Consider the following 22279-nt stretch of genomic DNA (forward strand, 5'->3'; position numbering starts at 1 on the left):
CCTTGACGTGGTGGTCGGGCTTGCCTATCGTGATGATCCAATCGAGCTATGCTGGCTGGAACAATCGTTCCTCAAGGTCTTACCATGCCAAACAGGTCGGTTGAAGAGCGGTGAAACTAAAAGCAGCAAACCCAAGGTCCGAAGGCGAAGTCGTACTGCTGACTGTACAGAGGTGTGACGGCAGTAAGGTGTTTCCTTCAGACAATCAGCATGACAGCGATGCTGCCTTCCCACAAGGAGGGGTAGGGTTAGAAAAGGTCGACCCTAAAAATGCACACCTCGCCTTATCCCACATATATCCGTCTCCGGCGGTAAGGACTTTTGAAGAACGGAGCTAACACGTCAAAAATCCCCCACAAAAAGGCCGTGCGTGACCGGCCTCAAGCAGATGTCCCTTGGGCACTGCCATCACGCTCTCAGGTCATTAAGACCACTTCTAACCCAATTTCCTTTTCAGGTACCTCTAGAAGAACCCTTTCACGGTGTGGGCAGCCGGGAAGTGATAACTGCCCTCATAACTCTAACAGCATCAAAGTGATAAATTAAGTTACTTGTAGATTATATCAGTTACAATATGCAATTCTTTAACAATACTCTATTTTAATGTCAGATATTCCGTTATTTTTTTAATCTTTGATATATTTTATAAAGGAGAGAAATGTATTTTATCCATTAGCTGAAACTAGCAGTCGACTTTATTTCGCTTTGAAAGATCTCATGAAAATAAATCATATGTATCAATTCAGTTTAAACAGCTTTCTATATCTTTACCAATGTGCTCTCTCTATGACACATGTAAGTAATTTGAAATGATCTAATATTTTCTTATTAATATGTTGAATGTTGACGTTCCCTCTAATGATTACATTTGAAAATGATTTAAAAGGTTCTAGTGAGAAAGTGCAGCCAGTGGATTTCACTCATGTTAGGAGTGAGACGGGTATAACCATGGATTGACGTATAATGTTGGGAAATGTCTGAAGTTAAAAATATGGACCTTCTAATGTCATCTAAGTAGTCGAAATGAGATATTTTTGATGGGAAGCCTAAATTTTGTGGGTTCAACTCCACGTTGAATAGTGAGAAAACATCACCTAGAAATATCATGAAAGGACTTTATAACCGTCCAATATTCCATCTAATATTCAGTGAGATCGTTTGGCTAAATTCGGTCCTTGGTTAAAACTACGTTCAATTGATTCGAAAAACAAGTCATTTGACTGTCTTTCCACATAAACAGATGAACTGAAATTATTTTCTTTGATAGATGGACAAGAATTTGATGCTGAACTTCCTAATGAATTAAAAGCGTAGTATCAACTCAGAAAATCAGTTATAATGTTTTGAATCTTCATTTGTCAGGGTTTGATAAAGACAATATATTTATAGTTACTCTAAAAATAGTTTTCGTCACTAAGTTACCTCAATTAAACAATCATCAGCAGCCAAGGAGCATTCGGCAGTTGTTTCATTCTAACAAAGCAAACTGACTGAGGTAGAAAACCTGAATTATTAAATTTTAACTGAATAGTTTTGTATTAGTTGTAGCTGGATCGGAATGTATTGTGTTTTGATTCTGTGTAGAATTATAAGGGTGAACTTTAGATTAGGTTATTAAGTAGGATCAAAAAAAGAGTTGTTTATCTTGAAACTTGAAATGGTATTGAACATTTAGATTGGATATATTTGTCAAAATGTCCAACTAGTATTTTGATAAAACAAACACTAAGTATTCCAAGTGGATAACTGAAGAAAAGCTACTTAACATCACAAACTATTGTGAGTTTCTACGACACAATCTCAAAGTTCCATTACTGAAATAACGCTCGTATTTCTGGGATTTTAAATTGCTTAGAACGGACAATGAATGATTTATCTGTGTATACGATCCGCTCGATATATACCAGATACCCAGCCAGCAATATTCTACCAGACTTCAACTCAACTCCCACCAACAATACGTGATTCGCCTGACTAGTACACTTAGTAGCCAAAACTCGACAGCCGACAATCCAATAGGTACAAGGGGTATGTTTACATGACACATCAAATGCTTGTCAGACTATCTACAAATATGCCTAGGAAACAACCAATCACTACTTCCTCTCGCTCACACAACAATTACCTATGGGCTTCAAACTTAGTACAGTCATCAATAAGCTTGTCTTGTTCATTACTAAAGAACGATGGCCACTGTCTATGAAGCGAAAGATTGGTTTTAAAACACTGTGGAATGATTTGTAAATCAAAAAATTGACTAAAAATAATTGTTGAAACCAACGAAAATCTAATTTGAATTTGCCATTACAAAGTTTAGTATGTTTTACTTACCTACCTATGAAGTATAAACAAGTTGTTTTACAGCAAACATTTGTTACATAAATACTCACTTGATCAGTGATGGGTCCTTACCTACCATGGATATTTGAATTTCGCGGATGAAAATTGTTATGATTATCATCGTATGTAAATATATATATAGACATTAAAGTGATGAGGTTAGTGCTAGAAAACCACTGACCTGGTATTTTAAGCACAGCTTTTAACCAGTTAATCTCATATCTGAATCCCATTTTCAATCGGGTGGTATCATAAGTCTGCTTGGAAATTGTGCAGCTCAAAAACGAGTATATAAACCTGTATTTGATTATATGAGTTACAATAATTGATTGGGTATTAAAAAGGATGCATACAACATAAGTCTTCTTTTAAACAGGCACATTTTGGATCTCTTTACCTATATGAAGTTGCTAAATTGTTGTATTAGTAGTAGTTTCCTATCACACCATATCTTTCGTGTTTAGAATATTCTGCAATTTATAAGTCAATCATATATATATGGTGTATGCTACATATGTTTGCAGATATGAGTAGCACGTAACAGCAGTCAGAAGTGGGATGTTTACGAGGAAAAGGTTGGGAATATTTAAATGAAGAGAAGAGAGAAGGAAACTGAAAGCAATCAAGATAAAAGCAAGAATGAAGGAACAATGAAGCTTGTAAGCGACAATCCAAAGATGTGCAAATAATGTATATGATGTATCGTTCTCCTGTATATATAGTCAAATTTTTATGATCTATGTGGTTTAATTAAGAAGCTTACTGATGTCCTAGTTTGTGACTCGTTATCTTCGTAGGTTTCATAGTCTTATGATAGAAACAAATTGGATTTATGATACGTAGAATAGCTAAAAAATCCACTTCTGAATAACTAATGCTTTGATAATGTTGTTCAGAAAGACAATTTAATCTCTTCAATTAAACAATTCAGCTCATAGAACCTAACTAAACTAAACTCACTGAATGCATTCACCTTATCTGTAAATCTCCACATTTAAGTGATTGTATGTAAATTTTGTTTTCTTATGTCCTTCAAAAGAATACTGGACTGAAGACAACGGAACGTATTCAATCATTGCAAAAACATGTAGAACAATTAGTTTATGAAAATGTCTGTCGAGCATTATTTAAACCAGATCGTTTAATGTTTGCATTACACATGGTTCGTACAATGCGTCCACAATCATTGACAGATGAAGTATGATAACTAATTTTTTTGCGTAATTATTTTCCCTTAGATCAATGATGAGTTCGTGTGTGTGTATTTATATGTGGGTGTTTCCAATTATCTGTTACCCCTTCTGTATTTGCATTCTATTGAAAAGGAGGGATTAATTTAAAGCAAAAATGTATTGTTGCTTTCAGGGCACATGACTACTGGAAATACAGTTATGTATATCATTATCTTGATAAATTATCTAACGACACAAATACAATCAAGCTTAGTCGTGTGGGCCTGTGGCGCAATGGACAACGCGCCTGACTACGGATCAGGAGATTTCAGGTTCGAATCCTGGCAGGCTCGAACGCTATTGCGCTTAAAATCCCACTAATGCCTTATAATAGTGATGTAGAACAAGGCCGTTGGTAAACAGTGGCTATCAAAAGTTAGGAATTACGAACCATAAGTGTTAAACCCTCAACTAATTGAGTCAGAGACTCTGTAAGACCCTACTTGTGAAGTAGAGTTAAACTCATATATGCTAGTCCTATGTAATTGACCTTAATACTGCAGCGACATAACAACAAAGAACATCATTATACTAGTCTTTTAGAAATAATTTTATTTTCGAAAGTGCAAATGCTTGGCGATCTTACGGGTTTTATATAGTTTTAACTCGAATGAATTCTACTCGTGAGAGCAAATCTAGTTTGAGAAATATATATTAGTATTATTCGAAGTCTTTAAAGATTGTTCGGACGGTAGTTTAAATCCTAGACCGACTATAGCTGTCAACCACGTATCCAGTCTATCATTAGTATAATCTCGGTCACTGGTTTTATTGCTGTATTTCAGTATCATATTGTCACAAACAGAGAGGATTTCTATTATACCTTAAATCCATTATAATATGATAATGGAAACGGATTTATAATGACAGTACATTAATCCTCAACAAATATGATTACTAACCTATGAAACCTTATACCACACTGATCCACTGAGCATCAGAAAACAAACCTTGTCAGTGGCCACGAATAATTCATTAATTATTTTAACGTGAGACTATGTGAAATATGAAATTGCTATGAAGTGATAAGATGGCTAGTGTTGATTAGTTCAACAATAAAATAAGTTGTTCGATATGGCATGGATCGTATGAATCAAGATATGGAGTTGGAAATTTACGGCTTTACTGATCACTAACAAAATAAAGTGCTGATTTCCATTCCAATCACAAACTGCTGATAAAAAGAACACCGAAGACAAATTCTACGTGTGGTTTGTATTCTCATTTTATCCTTACTTCCCTTTAGTATATATATTATATATATACTATTTACTAGTATTCAGTAACTGATATCACCAGTCATTTTTGAGCACATATGGTGGTCTAGCTTCAATTGACTCATGCTTTCAGCTCTAATTCTTGTGTCAATCTGTTAGTTACCTCTAGTGAATTAACACAGTTAATTAGTGCTACCAAATTAATCTTATGCTATTCTGAATAATTCCGACATAACTATTATAGAAAGGATTTTTTCATTGATTATATCATGACATACATAAAGTAAACTATTGTTAACAATAGTACTATTTTATAGATAAAGCCTTTGTTTTTATTTCGGATTTTACGCGTGACTCAGTCGATTCACCTGAATCCTCGAAAAGATTTAATTTTAACTTGCGTCAGCCTACATCTAATTTGTAGTCAGTCAATTTTTACTTTTTTCACATCTACTAATAAACGACCCTTGTTAGTAGTATTTAACAAGTAACGATATAATCTGCTAGATTTCACTGTTCTCAATAATTTCTCCTCTTTTAAATATTTGAAATGATTTTATTATTTCTTTTGAATACAAGGAATGGCTGTTTTTTATTGGATTAAATGTAATAGAATCATGTCATACTAATGAGAACCATTACAATTGGCTGGATACTGAACGAGCTCGTAACTTGATGAAGCTTAAAGTAATTTCTCAAAAATTTTTTTAAATCCACCTTCTGATATGAATTATTTCATTTCATTCGTTTGCAGATTTTGACTGTATACGAATTCATTGGTTATATAATAATTGGATATAAGATACACGAATGCTTCCACCTCTCCCAGAGTTTCTCCATCAAGTATGATTGGTTTGGTGTTCTCTGTGTTGTATTTGAGAATCTTGCTTCTTCTCATGTGTATGTTTAGGTCTATTGATGCATAGGCTGCTGGTACACTAGTTGCTTTCGTCTGCGTTTGTTCGTGTGTATGGGATGGGAGAGCTAGGTTGTAGTATCGGTTGGTATGTTAAGCCCATATGCCTTATTCTAACTTCTGGACAAGTCAATTCACCTATCCATCATGAGTCATATTTTCACTTTGTCAGTTATTCACACATTAACCCCGACTATTTTTTATATGAGCGTAGGTGTGTGCACACTTCGTATCCTATTTATCGCATGTCTGTCATTTATTCTTGTCTGACTATAAATATTGATGAACGCTTGATTAAAGTAAGTTGGCTTACATGCCTCCTCCACTGCGCGTCGTTTATGTTTCGCTCGCTGATATTTACTCATGTGCTCATAACTTTCTGGCCTGAGTCATTTGTCAATAAAACTGTAGCTGCTGCTTCTCTTTGCCTCCTGATTTTATGCACCGTTGAGATTTGTATTATGACGGTTATCGAGGTGAACGATTAGCGAAGCACGGCACTACAAGGTCACCTTCGAAGTCTAAATCGCCTAATTGATTCTGAGATGTCCATTGTATTCCATGCTTCCCCCTCAGATGTTGAGGTCTGCATAATCCAATCATCAGAAGAAAGAGGAAGGAGGAGAGTAGGCAGCCTTGTCTGATTCCAGTCCTTACTGGAAATGCATCTTTCAGCTGTCCTCCATACATGACTTTGCAGTGTAGTCCGTCGTATGAGTTCCGGATGATGTTGACAATCTTCTCAGGAACTCCAGTAGTTTGATGAACAACAACTAAATCGATCGAAATGTGAATGATATATTAAACTGATTTTCCCCAATCGTCTATGACATGTGATCGCATTCTGAAAAGAAATAATTATATAACTTAGTCTATTAGTTAAATCTGCTGGTTATAAGTGCATAATTGTATGTTGTTGTAAATGTATTCACACTGTAGGTTATTTGTCGATTGATGTTAAATATTACTTAATTTAGTTAATATAAATCGGATTGTTAATCTGACTGCAAATAAATCATATAAAAATTGGTATATTCATGAATCATTTTGATGTATTTATGAAGTCGAATAGATCCTTATTTATTGTCTTCGTGTTGTTACTTATGTCATACAATTCATGATCTTCAGAAACGAGTGCCAAATCAGTTTAGTTTTCCATGGACACAACTTCACTAGAAGGGAAATAGCTTTTCTTCAAGTAAACAGTTAGCACTTCACAAATAACAGTTCTTGGTATATCAGTTTCTCAACGATAAAGGCTCAGATTAAAGTACTTTACATAGTCTCTTCAATTTTGATGTTTTATGAAAATTCTTTCGTTTTACTTTTTGTGTCCAATTTTCATGTCGTTTAAATTAATTCCTTATTATAGGCTGCACTTCCCAATATTTATAATAATCTATGTTTTGAAGATTCTCAATTTTGGACAAATTGGTTACATGAGAATGATGTTGAAATGAAACCAATGCCTAAGAATCTACAATCCAAATCATTGACAGCTTTTCATTTTACAGTTCTTGCAGTTCAAGCTCTTCGACCTGATCGCTTATATTCCGCTATGTCACAGTTTGCTAGTCGAACATTAGGTAAATACACAATTTTAAAAACATTTTCGACATAATCTTTTGGTTATTAGTTGAACTAATAGTTTAATAACCATTTTTTCAATCGAAGAGCAAAATACACTAGTGTTTTTGAATAGTATAACAAAGTGTTGTGTCGAGGCAATCCTCTCAGGACCACTTATGGCAACAAAAACAGGTCAGTTACAGACCTAAATACTAACAGTTAAAAAGTACACACTCTTACTAATCTCTTCATACTCGTTAGAAAAAACTAATGTCTATCTTGGTTCAGGTGATTAGTGGATAATGAACTAGGGGTTTGATGCTAAGGTACTGGGTTCGAGTTTTAATGTGAACATCAACACTGGGATGCAAGTATATCCGGTTGATGAGTAGAAATCAGGACGAAATGCGTGTCCAGGATTCCAGTGCCACGCGGATACCAAATATACTGAGAGTTGTTGAATAACTTAAACCGTGTCTTTGTCATCATTTTAAATTCAGTCACCACTCTAAAGCTTGATCAAAATCTATATAACCGTTTCACGGACAGTATCAGCTTATGATATTGATTTATCTTCAAATATTAATTATACTATTGAACAAAGTGAAAAGCTGTAATTCACTGTTTATGTCACCAGTATTTGACAGCTAAACGGGAGTGATTTATCCGTTTACCAGATACTTTACTCGCTCGAAAAGAAACGTTTATGTAGATTGATTCAAGACAGGAATGAATCTCCTAGAGTCTAGCAAACTATAAGAGAGGTTTGATTTAATTGTCCTTACTTCTTAGTTATATATACGGCATACCATTCCTACTTTTATTCTCGATGTTGTCAGTCAATTAACTACTGTAACTCATTTATCAAGTGTAAGTTTATTTTGATAATGCAATGATAAGTCGAAGTTTATCACAACTATGTATGATAAACTAGTGCAATGCATTTCGAGTAACCATCTGATCCATCATTTACTTTTTAAGATGTATATAGAATGTAGAAGGTTAACGAGACTAATTGGAAGATAAGAAAATTAAGGATAACAAGGAAACCACACTACTCTGAATAATTAATCAGTATTAGCATTTTAGGGTTAGTGTTAGTAAAAATTGTTTTTGAACACACAGAGGAAGTGTTTGTTATAACTTTCGTATGACTAAGGATACAACCGACCTAAGGTTCGCATTAAACAATATTTATACAAAATCACAAAGGCTAGGTTAAGACTCATCTTCAACTGTTTGGCAATCGAACAAGATGAGTGTAACAGAACGGATATTAGGGAAGTTGAAACTCTCGGAGCTATTTCTCAGATTATTATTACTTGCATTTTTATTATGTAATAAGTAAATGACTGTAGAGCTGTATTTATATATTACTCTCATTGTAAGCTTTCATTGGATACATGGGCTGTTATTATTCGTTTTACTACACTTCAGTTATTACTAAGTATTTACGTACTGTTTGCCCGGCTCTCTACCGCATATAGTATGATTGTGCCTAAAGTGTGACCTCCCATTCGCTTTGCTGTGTAGCCAAGTAGTATCAGTATATTATTGGACGAGTTTTGACTCATCACATTCTGATTGACTACTAGGTTAAAAAGGGGTTCGAGGACCAATAAGCGTTAAGGTCTATCTTGTTGTTGATTAGTTATTGTGTAAATTCGTGAAATATGTCACAGGTCCGACTGGCAATATATTACGCGTTATCTATCAGTATCTCGAGGCACACAATTTATGTGAAACCTAGTGATATCATCGGGGTGTCCAGATCGAAGTACATAAAATAGAGTGTGAACTTAAAGACCAAATAGTTGAAAGTTGAATACCATATCCATGACACCATCTCTCAACTTATCATTTACTATAATGATGCTATATGGACGACAGATTTCGTTTTTAGACACTAATAAACGAAACTGATACAAAATTCTAACAACTGAGTTCCGCCCAATCAGATAATTATCATATTGCATTTTTCTACGTACTCCTCTAACACTTTGTATCTGTATTCACTATGTAATAAATAGGCTTCGCAGACTCTCATGTTTCCAAATCTCTAATTAAAACATCAAAAATCTAAATGAATAATTCTATTTAATTATTATTAAATGAAATAGATGATTACAATGTACCGTAATTTATAATTCTCAGGTGGATTACATAACTAGGACTTTTATAAGTCAAGTTCGACTTACAGATTTATAGTTCATTGATGTGTAACTTCTGAGTAGTAAAAGATATAGTAGTATTTTTCGTAGTTGAAATCATGAGTCAATTGAACCTAGACCACCATGGAAAACCTGGAAGCACTGGACGACCGTTTCGTCCTATTACGCGACTCCTCAGCAGTGCGGATCCACGACCCCGCACTCGCGAGATTCGAACCCAGGACCTACCAGTCTCGCGCCATAATAGGACGAAACGGACATCCAGTGCTTCCAGGTTTTCCATGGTGGTCTAGCTTCAATTGACTCATGATTTCAACTATGAAAAATACTGAAATCTCCACAAAACCCCTTCTGATATAGTAGTAATTAATTAATGAGTCAGTTTAACGTTTCCACTGTACAAAAAATCGTAAAAACAACTATATCATGTGTAAGAATAACCATCCGTTTTCACTATTAAATAGAAATGTGATATCTGGCACTTGTGAGCATTATCCGTAAAAGAACAAAGCAACATGTACTCACCCATTGTGTACTTTCAAGACTTCAGTTAAATGTCTTTATACACTTGCCAATCTAAATAACTGTATGTAATCTGACCAATTAAAAAAGTAACTTCTTGATCTATATAATTTCTCTATTTTTAGATTTACCTCAATTAAGTCCATTAACTTTGAATTTACACAAATTATTTGAAACTGAAACAAGATCAACAGAACCTATACTAATATTAATTAGTCCAGGAGCTGATCCATCACAAGAATTATCTGAAGCAGCTGCACTTCATTTCTCACGTAAATTATTTAATAAAACATCAGAGACAACTTCAACACATTATCGTCAAATTGCTATGGGTCAAGGTCAGACCGATTTAGCTTTAAAAGAACTACATTTAGCTGCAAAACAAGGTGATTGGTTATGTATGAAAAATTTACACCTTGTTATACATTGGTTACCAGTACTGGAGAAAGAAATTAACACTTTATTGTTGAATAGCAATAAGAAAAGTTCAATTAGTCCTAGCAACGATGGTGATAAAAATGATAATTGTACAACTAATAAATCTATTGATACTGAACAGTGTGTACATGAAGATTTTAGATTGTGGTTAACAGCAGAACCACGTACCACATTTCCATCTACATTATTACAAGGTTGCCTTAAAATAGCTTATGAAGTAAGTTGGAAAATTTGTTCCATTGTCTTATTGTGAATAATTCTTTCCCATAGTTGAAAGCATGAGTCAATTGAAGCTAGACCACCAGGGAAAACCTGGAAGCACTGGACGGCCGTCTCGTGGATTGGTTGGAGTTAGACATAAACACCATCGAATGCCGTCTCAGTAGTCTATCGGTTAAGTGCTCTGGTGCGAGACTGGTAGGACCTGGGTTCGAATCTCGCTCGCAAGGCGAGGTCGTGGATGCGCATTGCCGAGGAGTCCCATAATAGGACGAAACGGCCGTACAGTGCTTCCAGGTTTTCCCTGGTGGTCTAGCGTCAATTGACTCACTCTTTCAACTATGAAAATTCTAAATCTTCACAAAACCCCTTCTGATAATAATAATTCTTTTTTCCAATGGTGACACAATTTACGTGATGATCTGATTTTAACTAAATAATTATTAAAAAATGGTCAAGCATTAAAAAATTTTTTTGTCCTGGTACAGGAATTCACAAATAGTATTCGCCTTTTGTTTACTAACTATATCAAATGTATGGACAAAAACGGCTTCGGTAATGTTGCATTTTTTGAGGCAAATGGTTCAATTCTGAAATTATCGTTTTCCTTTTGTAAGCTAATTTCCGGCATGTGGTTCATGTAAACTGTTGATGTTGTCCTGTGACGTCCCTGATCTGTCTACTCACTTTCGTGTCGAAGATAACTTGTCCAATGTAGATTAAGATCTTGATGCGGTAGGCCGACTGACTTAAACTTGAGGTTAGTATGCGTGAGTTCGAAAGTGAGATCAACTGCTTAGGGTAGAGAGGCGAAAACTATTCTATCACCTGATTGGCTGACAGGCACGCAAGAGAGAGAGAAGACAAAACAAGTGGAACACTAGTTATTCCCAATTCCGATCTGGTACCAGAATTCCGATTAGTGTAAAATGATTCATGAATAAATAGATGACTAACCCGACCACAACGTACAACAATTAGGAAAATACAATTATGTCCAAAACTGGGGGACTAGAGTAGAAAATAGAGTACAAAAGATTACGTCTAAATTACAATAGCTTTGGAACAGAAAATGCTATGTCAGTGAATCATACATCAAACGAAAACTTATGATCTGTTGAATAGACTAAGGACAAAAGTAAATGTTACTGTTTTGCAAGCTTTGACTTAAATGAAATAACGTCCTCAAAAATAGCTTCTGTACTTTGTCTAGGCTTCTTGTTTCTCTGTTCACACCAGTCCAGAAAGACAGTAAGACAGAATAAGATCATTAGGTAAATCATTAAAAATTAGGTAGTATTTGGGAGCTGTTTTACCATCGTTTAGCATTCCTTAGAAGTGGACACCAATAAATCCTTACTGGATTGAACTCAGTACTGATAGACCTTGTTACAATCTTGTTTTTCTTATATCAATCCATGATATTACCCAATTAGCTGTTTATCTTTGTGTCTAAGTGCTGACGAACTTATTGGAATTGATAATACTACACAGATGTAATGAACCGACCTTATCTACATAATTACAAAAAAAAAGATTAAGATAAATTCCAATGCATCCTAATATTCAATAAATTTTATTTCTTCATAGGCTCCACCTGGATTAAAACGAAATTTACAAAGAACTTATGAAACTTGGCCAAGAAATTATATATCCCAAGGAAATTCAAAGACCCGGGCAACTCTACTTGCATGTCTAGCTTGGTTTCATGCTATTGTGCAAGAGAGACGAACTTATATTCCACAGGTGAGTATTCTTTTTTGAACACATTTTAATACTTTAAAACATTTTACGAAATCGCTAGCTCATGTTTGTATATTCAACTATATGTAAACAGAGTATGGGTTAATTCCTCAATTGAAGATACAAATTAATCACGTGTATATCTTAGCAACTAGTAAGCAATTTCGAAGATTGTTCTATAGTTTTATAAAGGTGGTTGTGGTTATTGGTTTAATTTGTAAGTGACATTCGTCACCGAACCTTAGATTGGGTATCAAGGTTGCTAAGACGGAATAATCAATGTTGGATTGTTACTAAAACAAAATTTGTTGGTGTTTATAAGCGTTATTATTATTATTATTATTAGCTTTATTCAATATTAGATTTTTTGGTACAATATGGAATTCTCAGCACAAAGTACTTCAACAAGTTTCCGTTTCTTACTTCTTCGTCCTTCCTGACGATAAATATTGAGTGATCGCCAGTTAGAAGTTAGCAGCCCAGTCAATGGACATCTGAATAATGTCTATTCTTTTCGCAGCATAAAGCCAGCAACCACGATATCTCTGATTAGACCTTCTGTAACCTTTACAGCGAAAGGTTGTACACTCTTCAGAAACGCACCTGAATAGATCGTGCAATTATTATCCATAATGATGTATTAAAACAAACAAAATTAGATAACTTGTTGAAATATCTAGATGACAGGAACAGGTAGCCCAGATGTTTAAACAGGCCGCCAATTTCAAATAAGTTCTGTGTAATGTGTAGCTAAGTTAGTTTGTAAGTCAAACAAAACGATTTGATAATAATCAAAGAAGGGTGAGGGAAATACTTGCAAAACTAATAACTACATTACTTGTTAGTGACTATGTAACTCATTAAGTGTTATGAAATCAATTAAGGATAGTATAACTGAGTGGGTGTTAACTAATTTGTTCAAATACTTAAGAGCAATATAGTTAAACTAGATCTATAAATCAGATAAATTTATGTTGCGAACACTAGAAGAGGGAATGTGTACTTTCAGCGAATTAAGTTACCATTTAATAAAGGTTATTGGCTTGTGGAATCTAATCATTTTGAGTGCAGAGTTCCGAGTTTTTTCTAAACTGCATAGCTGACACTATTTTAAAGGTTTGAAGGCTGTTTACTTTCTGGGACATTCCTTCAAACAGTGTAGATTGTTGAAAATGAATGGTAAATTTTTTTTCATATGGTACTTCTGGACTGAATAAGGTTAAACTAAAAACTATCTTAAATACACATCTGCCTAATCAGTTTGTTATATGTTTACGAGAACAGAAATGTAAATTTCCAATGTGATTGATTCCTCAGGAGGAGATGTTAGGTTAGGTATTCCTTCTAGGTATCGCCATCGGATACGTAGGAAACACTAATTGTATTCCAATTAAATTGAACCTTCTTTGCAATGTTGTCTAATCTTCTAATTAATATTGGTTTATGTTCTCGAATATGGTATTATGTGCTCATGAACACCCAACTTCATAAGTCTTCTTTTTCTTAAAACGTATTTGCCTCAACTTGGACTATTTCTTACCGCAAACTAACGAGAATTTCTGGAAAAGTACTCTTCGTTCGCCTATTCATGTATTTTAAACTGGTAAAAAATTTCTAATAATTGAAATATAACTTGAAGATGGTTGACATCACAGAAGGACCTGAGTCAGAAAGTCATTCTAAGCTGGGGAGCAGTAAACATCTGTTTCTCTGTATTTCGACACTCATAAACAGTGCATATTCACAACCCTACCGGGGATCAAACCGAAGACATTTGAGTCTCTCTGTAAGGGTGTTGAAACTCAATGATTTGCAATTCCAGCATTAAGCAATTCATGTTACAATTCAATCTACATCTACTGCCATTGTTGATAGCTGTCTTAATAATGACGTGAATGAAATTGTAACATTACTACCATTTTATAGTGATCAAATTTCATACCCTTGTTATTCAACTGTAAAATAGCTTGTTTTAACATCAACAACTACGTACATATTTCAAATTGTTTGGTTTTTTGAAAATAGAAGGTCTAAAATCAGATAAATTTCATTAAATAAATAATGTTTGAGGTTCTTTCATGTTTATTATAGAATGAATTATATGCTGGTATTATACCAATTGATCACTAAGCAGTAGTTATTAACGTCATATTGTCTAATCCTTGGTACAAATCCAATCATAACTATCAGATTGCAATGAAGTCTAAAGTCTGATCAACCCTAAGTTGATGATGCAGCCTGTTTTAGATTTGAATGGTTTAAAGCTGTCATCTGGAATCTCTGTACTTAAGTGTTGTGCTATTTGACACCTATTTGCAATATTTGTTCATAGTCTGTAGTTTATTTATTTATTTAAACACATAGATATTGGTACAAGGGGGGAACCAGATACATATGCGCCACACAAATCTCACTTCATTTGTGTGAGGGCTGTGATACTGCCCAGGTGCCCAGACTGAAGCAGGTGGTTTTCTTAGGGGGCCACACCCCGAGCCTTTGACCTGAAGGTCTAGTCCACAAGACAGTGGAGCATCGTAAGGAGATGCAGTCCCATGGTAGCCGGTGACCAACAATAGGTTCATACGCCATTCGTTCCACCAGGATACTGGAGCCCGTATGCACCATTGGTTTGGAATCAGGGTTTTCCAACTCCCCACCGGGGGAACTTCCGTGTCCACCAACCCGGTTGAAGCGCCAGACATTCGCTTTTCGTCCTCTCAATTTCATAAACAACAGTAATGCCACGAGAAGGTAGTGAGTAGGGCTTCCCTGGCAGAGGCTATTTATTCGCGTGGCCATGTGAGAGCATTTGGGGGCCGTCAGATTCTAACTTAATTCACACAATACATATTCTGGTATTACTAAGAAGTATGAAGGAAAAGAATTTTTCATATTGATAAAAAATCACTTAACAAAGTAGGAAACTTTCTAAATTACATTTTTTTTCTCTATTTAGGGATGGACGAAATTTTACGAGTTTACATTTGCTGATCTTCGTGCTGCAGCCGACGTAATCGATCGGTTATTATTGAAAGATCATAGTCAAATATCTAGAACAACTGAAGATATTTGGTCATGGATCTATGGTTTATTTGGTGAATCAATTTACGGTGGTCGTATGGATAATACAGTGGACTTAAATGTATTAAATTCTTATCTAACTTCAATATTTAATGATGATACAGTGAGAAATCGTCAACTTGGTCCTTTCAAACTACCTGGTACAACTGAATTAAAAGTATGAATTATTGATTATCTATTTTTTCTTTTTAATTTTTCTTTTTTCGGGTATTGATAGTTAAAGTAGAATGAATAGTCCAACTTCTTAACCCCATAGGTACTTGATCTCATCTCCTGTACAGGTAGGTATCCGGTTTCTTATTGAAGTCCATAGGTATTCTACAAACTATACATATAATTTATTTTTAAAAAACCTATTCATTTTAATAAGAACTGAATTAGCAATCACCATAAAATGGTAGACTATTACTTCTTGCATTTTCCAGGGAAATGTTAACCAAGTTAGCATATTGGATTAAACTGAAAAATCTTTTTTTTCACGGTTATTATAAATCCACCAATCCTATAGGGAACACGGCCATTAGTATTTACCTCAAACATTAAGCTGCTGTTATATTTCTCTACTTGTGAAAATTGGAGCATTAGTTTGTGAGGTTTTCTTTCATTTGGATATCAATTCCTTAACGATTGTTAGCTCCACAAAAATTTGATGATTATTATCTATTGAGATTACTGGGGAACTTATTCTTCTCCTAGATGTTGCTCAAACTCTTTCTTCTCATTGCACACTTACACAGTATTTTATATTAGAATAAAACAATAGTAATTATAAGCAAAGATTGATAGTGGCTAGCAGTGGAATCCAGGACACGCTTTTCGTCCTATTTGGGACTCTTCAGCTGGATGTACCTGCATCTCAGAGTTGATGTTCACTCTGAGACTCGAACCCTTTCGATTCAAATAAACAAAGCAAGTGAATTTAAAACAACAGTAATTTTTAACATTTTATTTAACACACACTTATATTTGATTCAGTGTCAACTACCGATTGAAAAATTAATCAGAGTATAAATGTTATTGTTATCATGAGTATCACACCACTAGTGTTATCGTGTGTTATGGTGTGCTACGTTAAAATTTAAAGGACTAGGCTTCCAACTAATAGGTTCCAAGCTCGATCTTCACTTTATTTAATTTCTTTTTGGCACCTAGGCAGTATTACTAACCGTCACACAAAGAACATAGCTGAAAGTCGAGTACATAAACCTGTACATAGTAAACGGGTACTATGGTATCATGGTGAACAAATCTCCAATTGTATAAAACACTGTATGTGAAATTTAGGTGTCAAAAAGAGAATTACTATATTATTTTTTATCACAAACTGATCACAACTAGGATGCTATTGAAGACCATGTAGTATTGGTCAACTGTTTCGTTGTAGTATAAGACTTCTGAACAGTGTGCACACGTTTTACCTGATTTTATCTCTATTTAAACACAATTACCCTTTGATTGTTCATTTTTGTCTAGTTTTTACAAAAGCAGCTTGCGGTTCACTTGTCACTGCTATATTTTCCTTCATTTATTTTCCCAGTTTCATTTGTCTGGCTTCATCTGTATTTTATCACAGCATTTCCATTGTTCAATTTAGTTTAGTTTTTATTTTATTTCTAATTTACTGTTATGACAACTAGTCTTTTTATCTTCACAATATCCTTATCAATTTAGACATCCAACTATATCCGTTCACTGGTACCTTCTACCTGTGTTACTATGATTAGTAATGTTAATATCATCACTAATATGATTCATTCATTAATGGTTTCTTTTGATAATTGCTATCAATTTTATTACTTTTGTTTATCATAATCACAAGAATTTGCATATGTTTCGTATATCCGATTGCATAATAATCTCTCCATCTCTGGTTTAATTCATTCATCCATTTTTCATAGTAGAAAGCATGAGGAGTCCCATAATAGGACGAAACGGCTGTCCAGTGTTTCCAGGTTTCCCATGGTGATCTAGCTTCAATTGGCTCATGCTTTCTACTATGAAAAATACTAAATCTCCACAAAACCCCTTCATTCATCTATTTCGATGGTGTAATAAGATGAAGATTATCAGAACTATGTGATATATCAGCGCAATACATTTCGGACAATCTGATCACAAATAATATACTTGTTAAGAACATTTATATATAAAAATAAAAGGTCAACTAGACTGGAAATAGGGGGGGGTAAGAAATGACAAAGATAATAATAATAATAATAATGTGAAAACAGTTAGGATATTCATAGGAATATCCCAAAATTATCTCGAAAGTAAAGTCGTATGTTTTCAGACTCTTCACATATGTCGCATGTTATTTTCTATTGGCCATTATTTACAGTTGTCCTAACTATGACTCTCACGTGTCGTTTTCCTATTGGTCAATTTTGAGTTGTCCTAATTATAACCTTTACGTGTCCTTTCTTTCCATTGGTTTCTGTTCATAGTCATTTTAACTGTATAAATATGCCTTGTCTGTAAACCACTTTTGACCTGCTTCTGACCCCATAAACAATTCTTATTTAACGGCTGTGTTCTGATTTGTTGGAGTTGGGGAACAGTATTGGGGTCGAACTAGGATATCTGAATTTGGTCAATCGGTAGAATTTCATGTAATCCTATCGCAATACGTAATATTTGGGCGATTTATATTAATTTGGCGACGGAGATTTTGCAAACAAGTTGCTGACTAGCTATGGATCCAGTTAAATTAGAAGAATTGTTCGAACAACAGCTGAAGCTGATGGAGATGCTCACTCAGACGCAGATTTCTTCTCGAGTCTCATGTACACCAACAATCCCTCAATCATTCGACGGTATTACCAGTGGTATTTCAGAGTTTCTTTATGATCCTGATGCCAATATTACATTTGATACCTGGTTCAGATGTTATGAAGATCTTTTTAAAGTCGACCTTGCTGGCAGAGATGATTCGTAGAAGGTGCGTCTTCTCCTTCGGAAACTTGGTCCATCAGAGCTTGATAAGTATTACAACTTCATTCTACCGCAGAACCCACGAGACCGTTCCTTCGATGCCACTGTTCAAACTCTCAGCCAACTTTTTGGTGACCATCATTCACTCTTCAATACGCGTTATCGCTGTTTAAAACTGGTCATGAACGAGTCCGATGACTTCTTAACCCATGTTGGCATTGTCAACCGTGAGTGCGAACGGTTCAAGCTCAAATCCCTTACCGACGACCAATTCAAATCCCTCGTATTCATATGTAGTCTTCAGTCACCCAAATTCTCCGACATCAGAACTCGATTGCTGAACCACCTTGAACAAGATCCAACGCTGACACTTAATGCAATCACCGACGAGTATCAACGCATTGTCAACCTGCAGCGTGACACCACTTTGGTCCAATCTGGGGGCCAGGGTGGTTCCGAAGTTCACGCTATTCAACATCAGAACAAATCTCCGAGATCGACAACCTGTGGTCCTTCGAAAGCCAGTGCTCCTTCTTTCTCTAGTCACTCCAGACCGGTTCACAAGAAGCCCCCCTCTCCATGTTGGCACTGTGGAGCTTGGCATTATGTGAAATTTCGTCCATTCAAACAGCAGGTGTGCGATCGCTGTCATAAAAGTGGTCACAAAAGCGGCTTTTGCCAATCCCATCGACCCAATAGTCGTCGAAATGCACAGACGCAACGTCGTTATACTAAAAAGCCGGTTCCCTCATCAGGAAGTTTAGCAGCAGTCTTTCACACTCGTGCCTCCACGCGACGCAAATTCCTAACCCTCGCAATCAATGGTCAGCCAGTTCGATTGCAGTTGGACACTGCATCAGATATCACTATTCTGTCGAAAGAGACTTGGCGAACCTTGGGCCAACCGCCCATCAAACCATCTTCGCAGACAGCCGTTAGTGCATGTGGAGGTCATCTTCGTCTTCATGGTGAACTTAATTGCTGTATTTCGTTCGGAGGTACAACTTTCAATGGTACGTGCTACATCACCAAATCCCCTCTCAATCTTCTGGGTTTAGATTGGTTCGAAGAACTTGGTCTTGCCAATCTTCCTATCAGCACTATCTGTAATCAAGTAGAAACTCCTGCTACTACACAACAACATGCTGCAGACCTCCAAAATCGATTCATTGAACTCCTCCAGCCTGGTCTCGAACTTTGTTCCACAACGGAAGATGATTCTGGTGCTACGCTATTGGCGAATGCCGTTCGAGCAATGCCTGTTACAGCTGAAGATGTTCGCAAAGCTACCAGAGACGACCCGATTATTGAAGAAGCAATCACTTATGTTCAGAGCCGATGGCTCGTTAAGCAGTTTAGTGGTGAAATGCAACATCTAGCGAATCGTCGCAGCGCTCTTTGTGTTATCAACGACTGTCTGATGTTTGGTGATCGTGTTGTAATCCCAACAACCCTACGTACCAAGGTCCTACGCCAATTTCACTCTGGTCATCCAGAGATAAACCGTATGAAATCCATTGCTCGAAGCTACGCATATTGGCCGAATATGGACAAGCAGATTGTCGAATTCGTCAAAAGATGTTCACATTGTCAAACAGCTGCGAAACACACTCCTAAGCTGCCACCAGTACCCTGGCCGAAGTCAGAAAAACCCTGGTCGCCAGTACACATTGATTTCACTGGACCCCTAGATGGTGCCACATATCTGATCCTGGTTGACTCTCCAAATGGCCGGAGATATTGCCGATTGCACCACTCTCTACAACTCGAACCATCCAACTCCTTAATCAGATCTTCGCTCAGCATGGTCTCCCAGAAACAATAGTTACAGACAATGGTTCGCAGTTCACATCCAGTCAGTTTCGAGAATTTTGCTTGCAAAACTCGATCAATCATGTTCGTTCTCCGCCCTACCACCCACAATCCGATGGACAAGCTGAACGCTTCGTCGATACATTCAAACGAGCCATGCTTAAGGCAAGAGGGAAGGGGACAACACACGATATTATAGAACGATTTCTAATTGTGTACCGGACGACTCCGCATGATTTATTACCCGACTTCAAATCCCCTGCGGAAGTGCTTATGGGACGGAAGCTACGAACAATCCATAGTGCGATGGCACCCAGGCGAGTAACCCGGCAGAGTCCTCGAATGCAGAACACTCGAATTCCCTAGGAAGTTGGTGCGAAAGTGTATGTGCGGGACTATAGACATGGATATGATAGATGGATAGAGGGTGAAATCACGAAGAGACAAGGTAACGTCATGTATGATGTTAAAGTGAACCAAGAGATCTGGACCAGGCATTATAACGACCGAGAACCTGAAGAATGTTCTGCTTGATTAGACGACTCCGTGTAGGTATCGGGGGAAGTTGAAAAGTATCCAGCAGTAAGTCGAGGGTAACTCGGTTAATAATTCAACTTTTTCTTTGCCATCTCTTGGTCGTAGTTGATTATAATGCCTGGTCCAGATCTCTTGGTTCACTTTAACATCATACATGACGTTACCTTGTCTCTTCGTGATTTCACCCTCTATCCATCTATCATATCCATGTCTATAGTCCCGCACATACACTTTCGCACCAACTTCCTAGGGAATTCGAGTGTTCTGCATTCGAGGACTCTGCCGGGTTACTCGCCTGGGTGCCATCGCACTATGGATTGTTCGTAGCTTCCGTCCCATAAGCACTTCCGCAGGGGATTTGAAGTCGGGTAATAAATCATGCGGAGTCGTCCGGTACACAATTAGAAATCGTTCTATAATATCGTGTGTTGTCCCCTTCCCTCTTGCCTTAAGCATGGCTCGTTTGAATGTATCGACGAAGCGTTCAGCTTGTCCATCGGATTGTGGGTGGTAGGGCGGAGAACGAACATGATTGATCGAGTTTTGCAAGCAAAATTCTCGAAACTGACTGGATGTGAACTGCGAACCATTGTCTGTAACTATTGTTTCTGGGAGACCATGCTGAGCGAAGATCTGATTAAGGAGTTGGATGGTTCGAGTTGTAGAGAGTGGTGCAATCGGCAATATCTCCGGCCATTTGGAGAGTCAACCAGGATCAGATATGTGGCACCATCTAGGGGTCCAGCGAAATCAGTGTGTACTAATAATAATGTGAAAACAATTTGAAACCTAATCATTCTGGATAAGCTAATATTACCAGGGTAGGTTAAGGTGAGAACAAACCGTTTTTGAATGCACAAAGAGGGTTTGAATTGAGCTATTATATCACATAGTTCTGATAATCTTCGTCTTCTGCTGAGGAATCCCACAATAGGATGAAACGGCCGTCCAGTGCTTCCAGGTTTTCCTTGGTGGTCTAGCTTCAATTGACTCACGCTTGCAACTTCGTCTTCTTATCGAAATTTATCAAAGGGACTAATTGGTTTAAAATTCATTAATCTATGTTATTGAATTTTTTAAAGATCTCCATCATATTAAGAGACTAATATTTGAACGAAGAATATTCTTTTCGATAAATTCGCCTCAGATTCTACAATTATATATCCAAGTCAATAATCCGAAAATTGGCTAGGTTAAGGGCCAAGTGCATCGTTTAAAGTTATAGCATGTGAATTTGGGGTTGTCAAAACAAAATAGAACGAAATTGTTTATGTTGATATGACTCACATAGAATGTTAACTTGAATCAGCTTATATGTTGAGTGAAAATTTTAAGATCCATGATCAGAATAAATATGGGTCAGATAGGGTGAGAGAGATATGATAGTGCAATTACAATTCGATCAAATGTTTAGTGGAAGACTGTTGTGTGAAAAATTAGTAAGATGGTAATATGGTAGTGGGATGAATGCGAAGTGAATGAATCATGTATTGGGGAGATTAATAATGATGTTTAACCAGTAATAATAATGATAACAATAATACAAAGATT

The 22279-nt window shown here is 36.3% G+C and overlaps 1 protein-coding gene and 1 non-coding gene across 2 annotated transcripts in view; both read left to right on the forward strand.

Annotated features, from left to right (window-relative positions):
- Smp_165620 (hypothetical protein) overlaps positions 1–22279 on the forward strand; it is a gene marked incomplete at both ends in the record, with an annotated part of 110947 nt that overhangs the window by 82106 nt on the left and 6562 nt on the right. Inside the window, 6 exons of the mRNA XM_018798098.1 lie at positions 652–795; positions 3380–3538; positions 5369–5476; positions 7078–7291; positions 10093–10622; positions 15324–15605. Of these exons, the coding sequence (XP_018646725.1) occupies positions 652–795; positions 3380–3538; positions 5369–5476; positions 7078–7291; positions 10093–10622; positions 15324–15605 (1437 nt within the window). The remainder of the gene's footprint in view (positions 1–651; positions 796–3379; positions 3539–5368; positions 5477–7077; positions 7292–10092; positions 10623–15323; positions 15606–22279) is intronic.
- Positions 3793–3864, forward strand: Smp_tRNA_01447_Arg_ACG.1.1. Its single transcript has one exon. It is a non-coding gene (tRNA).

Source organism: Schistosoma mansoni, assembly GCF_000237925.1.
Source record: "Schistosoma mansoni, WGS project CABG00000000 data, supercontig 0156, strain Puerto Rico, whole genome shotgun sequence".
In the NCBI taxonomy this organism is placed as follows: Eukaryota; Metazoa; Platyhelminthes; class Trematoda; order Strigeidida; family Schistosomatidae; genus Schistosoma; species Schistosoma mansoni.